The 7,119-nt window shown below is 34.8% G+C and overlaps 1 protein-coding gene across 1 annotated transcript; it reads right to left on the bottom strand.

The window, feature by feature from the left end:
* Positions 1-4,158: 4,158 nt before the first annotated feature.
* OR9K2O (olfactory receptor family 9 subfamily K member 2O) lies at positions 4,159-5,145 on the bottom strand. The gene has a single exon (XM_005611409.2). It carries the CDS (start codon positions 5,119-5,121, stop codon positions 4,159-4,161), a length of 963 nt encoding a protein of 320 aa, XP_005611466.1. The 5' UTR covers positions 5,122-5,145.
* Positions 5,146-7,119: the final 1,974 nt, after the last annotated feature.

The raw sequence follows: 7,119 nt of genomic DNA on the forward strand, positions 1-7,119 counted from the left end.
AAAATATAGGCAGTACACTCTTTGACATCAGTATCAAAAGGGTCTTTTCGGACACCGTGTCTTCTCAGACAAGGGAAACAATAGAAAGAATAAACAAATGGGACTTCATCAGACTAAACAGCTTCTTCAAGGCAAGGGAAAACAGGATTGAAACAAAAAAACAACCCACTAATTGGGAAAAAATATTTACAAGTTATATATCCGACAAAGGGTTAATCTTCATAGTATATAAAGAACTCACACAGCTCAACAACAAAAAACCAAACAACCTGATCAAAAAATGGGCAGGAGACATGAACAGACATTTCTCCAAAGAAGATATACAGATGGCCAATAGAAACATGAAAAGATGCTCATCATCGGTGATCATCAGGGAAATGCAAATCAAAGCTACACTAAGATATCACCTTACACCCATTAAAATGGCCTAAATAACCAAAACAAATAGTGGCAAATGTTGGAGAGATTATGGAGAAAAAGGAAGCCTCATACACTGCTGGTGGGAATGTAAACTGGTGCAGCCACTATGCAAAACAGTATGGAGATTTCTCAAAAAACTAAAAATTGAACTACCATATGACCCAGCCATCCCACTACTTGGTATCTATCCAAAGAACTTGAAATCAGCAATTCCAAAAGTCCCATGCACCCCTATGTTCATTGAAGCATTATTTACAATAACCAAGACATGGAAGCAACCTAAGTGCCCATCAACTGATGATTGGATAAAGAAGACATGGCATATATATAGAATGGAATACTACTCAGCCATAAAAAAGAATAAAATCGTCCCATTCACAACAACATGGATGGACCTTGAGGGTATTATGTTAAGTCAAATAAGCCAGATAAAGAAAGACAAACTTTGTATGACTTCTCTCATAGGTGGAAGTTAAACATGTAGACAAAGAGAACTTATTCATGGTTACCAGGGGAAAGGGAGGGTGGCGGGTGGGCACAAAGGGTGAAGTGGTGCACCTACAACATGACTGACAATAATGTACAACTGAAATTTCACAAGGTTGTAAACTATTATAATCTTAATAAAAAGTAAAAAAAATCATAAACACAGCAGCAAAAAAAATGAAAAAAATTACCTATATATTATTAAAGTGATTTTCTACATGACTTGTATTACAACTTTCATTATTTTATAAGCAGTATTATTAAGCATATATCATATTTAGAAAATCCTATGTACACATATGTGTGTATTCATTTATGTATATATTTTGATTAATTTATATTAACGTGATAGATTTTATTTTTATGTTTCAATCTCATCTCTGCTTTCAGGACTTACCATCTCCTGGAGTCAAAAGTAAAGTAAGCAGAGTAAGTTCCAAAGAGGAGTGAGAACAGAATACCTGAATTTAATTCCTGTAGCAATGACAGAAATTACCTGAACATGGGAAAAGAAGGAAAAAAGTCAGCACTGAAAAATTACTATGCACATTCTCTTATGGTGAGGTCTGTTAGCCAGTACCTCAGCATGAAGATTCTTTTCTGAGTCAGCTCGATGACACTGGACATATATTGCTCTAGGAGGTGATTCAATCAGTGACCATTCTTCATATTCTACTCAAAGGTATCCTGGTGTGAGAGAGAGAGAGAGACAGAGAGACAGAGAGACAGAGAGACAGAGAGAGAGAGAGACTGTGATTATGTTTGTATTTATGTGTATATGTGAGGTCTGATGGTGGGTTGGAGTTGTGCAGCACAGGGCGATTATAGGGGGAAATTCTTCTCCATTGTCAGCAACTCTGTTGTTAGGATTTCTTTCTCAGTTTAATATAAGACTACTAATATCTAATGGACAAAGATCCTGTGCCTGGGACTTATGTGGGCTGGAATTATAAAGAATCAGGAGCCTCTTTCATTGCAGGTTTGTTCCCTTATAGGACTCAGAATGCTGCCTGAAGGATTCTGCATTGTACTCCCAGAGGAGGGTTTGTAAAACGTGCCTCTTTCAAGTTAAAAATCTTTCCGCTTCATCTCAGGAGAGAAGCAAGACACCACCTTAACACAGTGGCCACTTATCTGAAAATCGTCATAAAGGTTTTCTACCTTGTGAGTCCCCTATTTTCCCCAGTAATTGTATTTTAAAAACTGTGGGTGACAGAGGAGACATTTGTGAAAGTGTAAGAGAAGATTCTTAAAGAAAGACATGGGTAGAGAGATAAATAGATACAGTATTTGATAAGATATTATTTTGCATCTAATGGGGGATCCTTTCATTTTTTTGTCATTTAAAAAATATTTTTAATTAGTTCTCAGCAGAAAGAAAGGTAAAGACTGAAGTAGCCAAGTCAGCAGTTCCTCAAAATCTGTCTATGGAAATGGAAGCATAGGTCAGCTTGGAGAGTTGGAGGTGCTCTGCAGTTGAGAGTCAGGGAAAGACGCACAGAACATTATTATCTTCCTCTCTCAGACTTAACATGACATAGTACTGAGGACAAGGGGAAAGAATAAATCTGGCAGCCGTTAAATATATTCATATAGATTTAACAAATTTATATGAAATTTATATAATTTAATCCTTCAAGTAGCTCTGATTTACATGCTATTATGCACCTCATTTTACACGAGGAAATGAAAGTGCAGTCATATGTAACTTGCCCAGAGTGACATAGGTGAAAACTGAATTTGAAAGCTCAGTGTGACTCCTGAGCTTATTTCCTTAACTTCTAAGTTAATGATTAACTCTTACAATGATTAACCCACATACATTTTCCTCTCCATTTTATGAGGTCGCATTTCCCCAGTCATAGATGTTCAAACATTAGAAGTCACTATACACTTCTACCTCATTCTCATTTTATCAACCATCAATCAACATTCAGCTTAGTTTACCTGCCGCTTTAAAGAGAATCCCTCTCTTCACTCTCTCTAATCCACTTGCCTTCGTTAAACCACCATAAGCTCTTACTTTGATGACCACACACTTTCTGTGACTACTGTCTTCTCCTTGTGAATATTTATCTTCCACAAAGCTACCAATTTGAACACAATACCACTTAAAGAAAAAAACCCAATTCTTACTCCCTGTCTACAGAATAAAGGTCATCTTCCATGGCTTCTTGTATAGATCTGCATGATTTCCCTGAATTTCCTTTGAAGTCTCATCTCTCACTCCCTGTCTTGTGCCTTAAAAGTCACTTACTAAACTTCACGCAGTTCGCTATGTAGTATTTATTTCCTTTGCAGAGAATCCTATCTACTTAATCTCGCTCAATTCTATTTATTTTTAATAATGTGCTCAGGAAGTTTTCTCTGACCATTAAGACCACTCACCTTAGAGAATCCATGCTCTGTATTTTCTATTTATGTCTTTTCACTGGGTTTATCATGTGGCAATTTAGTCCTCTATTTAGTCATTTTCCCCTCATTTTATTGTGAGGTTAAGTATAGAAATTACTTATACCTAGGGATTTTCAGAGGGCAAATAGTCCATCAAAATTAAATAAATATCAATTTGATGAGTTAATTCTCACAAAGTCTTGTACAACAAAAAATGAACTATCACTGCTTTTGGATTATTGTTACAGTTTCTTGTGAAAAGAGGGAAATTTTCAAGAATGATTTATTGATTTAGTAGATATTTAGATGGGGGACAAAATAATAATGATCCAAGTGAAAGAAACTTGAAATAAATGTGTCACTCGTTCAGACTCTGGACAATTGAGTGACTCATTGCCATCCTTAGGACTCTGTGCACTGCAGAGCATCAGATTCTCCCACTAAACACTCAAAAAGATTTCTTAAATAAGTGATGTATTTTGTTATACTTTCTTATTACATGATATATTTTTTACCTCTGCAAATTACATCCATATGCACATAACATATATTACTAATTCAAGATAAATAATACATCCCAAGGAACGTCTTCAGAGAACCAGCAGCAAAGGTGGAATACATTTTAAAAACAAATGACACGTCAATTATTATCTTTACCCAAAATGAAGTTGAAATATGGAGAAACCCATTACTCTCCAAAAGCAACAGTTAGGCAAAATATAGCCCAAATGTATTCTTCAGCTGTAAGTACATCGAATTCAAATTAATAGGCTACTAAGATTAAATATTTCTAAGACCAATGGGTGCATTCTTTGCATCAATACTCCCCCAAGTTGTCAGATTGTACACCTCTGTCAGTTATATCAATGTTAACATAGAATTAAATAAAACTATTTTTTCCCCGAGAATCTTTCTAAAAGCTTCCTTGACGTCTTTGTTTCTCAGAGAGTAAATCAGAGGATTCAACATGGGAGTGACTAAGGTGTAACATAAGGAAGCAACCTTACTCAGCTCAGGAAATTTGTCAGGGATGACATACATAAAAATGATAGCGCCATACAGTACACTCACAACTCCTAGGTGAGAGCTGCATGTGGAGAAGGCTTTTTTACGTCCCTCCGTGGAGCGTATCTTTAGCACTGTGGACACAATATACGTATAGGACACAATAATGACAATTATGGTAGGCAAAATGATAATGCTGCATAAGAAAAAAGAAACCATTTTATGAATGTAGAGATCAGAACAAGAAATCCTCTGAAGTGGACGGTCATCACAGTAAAAGTGGTCAATGGCCCGAGACGCACAAAAAGATAAAGTAAATGTCATGCTGGTCTGAAGAACTGCACTGATGCAGCCACAGAAATAGGAACCAGCCACCAGCTGCATACAGAGACGTGCTGACATCTGAACAGAGTAGAGGAGTGGGTTGCAGATGGCAATGAAGCGGTCATAAGCCATGGCTGCCAGGAGAAATCCCTCAGTCACAATGAAGAGGGCAAATAGAAAGAGCTGGGTCACACATCCTGCAAAGGAGATGGACTTGCTCTCAGACCAGAAGTTGATCATAGCCTTGGGTGCAATAACAGAGGAATAGAAGAGATCAACGAAGGAGAGGTTGCCTAGGAAGAAATACATTGGTGTGTTCAGGCGGGGATCAGTCATGATAATGGCCATCATCCCAACATTCCCTAGGATGATCACGGCATACACAAGGAGAAATAGCAGGAAGAGGAGGATGTAGAGCTCTGGGCAGACCCTGAAGCCCACGAGAATGAAGTCAGTCACTTCTGAGCAATTGCTTGTTCCCCTGCCACCCATGTTAGAAACCTGCTGAGAGGCAGAAGGCAAATAAGTCAACTCTTAGCTTTGATTCTAGTGACAAATATTCTCTTAAATGTGGAGATAAATTTTTCACAGTTTAATTAAATATTGCATATAAAACAATTTTAAAATCATGAAGAATCAAGAATTTGGATTAGATAGCACCAAGCTCCTGAAATTGTTATTCTCATAAGCCGCAAAATTTATTTTTTTATTGTATTTAAATCATGCTTTTGCTTAGAATTCAGAATGTAGCACACTTTATTGTCTAATTTTACTCACATTATGAATTTTTATCCTTAATGTTTATAATTTAATAATGATATTTATCTAAAATAGGAATATTAAATATAATCTAAAATAATGGCATTAGATATAATCTAAAATGGGTTTTACGTATAATGTCTATGATATTGTTTGTGTCTATTATGATAGCCAAGTCAATATTTGAATCATTATATGACAGTAATAAATATATTTTAAAACATTTTACCTCAATCTACTTAGTTTTTACTGAAGCCATCTTGAAAAGAGAATAAAAATAGATGTTGTTGGTATGTTAAAATTAATAACATCAAAAAATCACTAAGCCCAGACGAAATAAAGCTCTTAAGTTATTTCTAAATATATGTCTATTTTCTCATATCAAGGTCATTTCACCATTTAACTGCATGTTCATTGCCTCATTATAAACATTTTATATCCATTAGTAGTTTTTTAATTTAAAAATCTCATAACCTTTTAGCTCTTTTTTGAAGCACAGAGAAAAGCTGGTGAACATTCCAGTCCTTACACTGCAGGAAATGACTTTCTACCAAAGCTACATCTAGTCCAGGGATCTCACTCTTCAGTCTGGACAAGGAATATACACAAAGCAAAGTTACTTTCATGAATTTTTGTATGTTTTATACATCTTAAAATAAAGATAATGGGATAATCACGGATATTTAAGGAGCATAGTAACCTTGTGTCATGCAGAATCCCTAATCATTTGGGACACTGTCTGCAGTGGGTGTTTATTATGGCCTTCGTTATTTTTATTCCTGTGAAATCTTTTTTCATGATATTTCAGCATTTAGGTCTAGCTCATCCTCTGTGATGGATTTCCACTGGGAGAGGAGTAATCATAAAGTCAATTACGGAGACTAGAGTGCAGGCTCCAGGGCTGTTGTCCATGAGGACTGTGTTAACCTCAGATACAAACAAATAGTCTAATAATAGTCCAAATACAAGGAAACTTTTCTTCTTTGGTTTTATGTATCCTTTGGGAAGTTTCTCTGGACTTTATACTCTTCATTGACAAAGAAAAACTTTCTAGTAATTATTACAGCATACATATTGATAGGCATAGAGAAACAGATTTAAAAGTTTATACTATATTAGAAAAGTTTTAGATAAATGAATATTTTAAATTCTGCAGGAAATTACATTTGCTATGATTAAAAAAGAAAATAATTTACTCCAAATTATTGTTTACTGTATTTTCTTGATGCAGACATATTTCATGATGCAATAAATACCCTCTAATTTTACAAACACAAAGTCAAGCAATTGCTTTTGCTAATTCCAAGACTTCTTATATATAAACACTAAAGAGTTAGAAAATATAATGAAAGAAATGATAGCATTCAATAAAATTATTTTAAAAATCCAGTAAAAATATTTATGAGATGAAGATCTATATTGAAAAATTCTTTAATAACTACTGTGTGACTGAAACACTATAACTAGAGACATAATACTCTATTTAATGAGCCTGATATTATCAGGATGTCATTTTTTGGGTAAATATTTCTATACATTAATTGTAATCTTTTTGAAAATCCCTCTTTTAATTAAAAATTATTTGTAGAATTATTTTGTTTGTATAGATATCAAAATTATGTGGAACCAGATCTTCCACTTGTTATAATACGGTATTAGTAAAAGTTTTGTCAGTCTAGGAAGAGAAAGCAGTTTGGGCATTTTACACAGGAAATTATTCATTAGGGTGAA

This window comes from Equus caballus, chromosome 6 (assembly GCF_041296265.1).
Source record: "Equus caballus isolate H_3958 breed thoroughbred chromosome 6, TB-T2T, whole genome shotgun sequence".
NCBI classification, from domain to species: Eukaryota; Metazoa; Chordata; class Mammalia; order Perissodactyla; family Equidae; genus Equus; species Equus caballus.

Bases quoted from the DNA above. Each gene is read 5' to 3' on its own strand.
- OR9K2O (XM_005611409.2), bottom strand. From the start codon at position 5,121: ATGGGTGGCAGGGGAACAAGCAATTGCTCAGAAGTGACTGACTTCATT.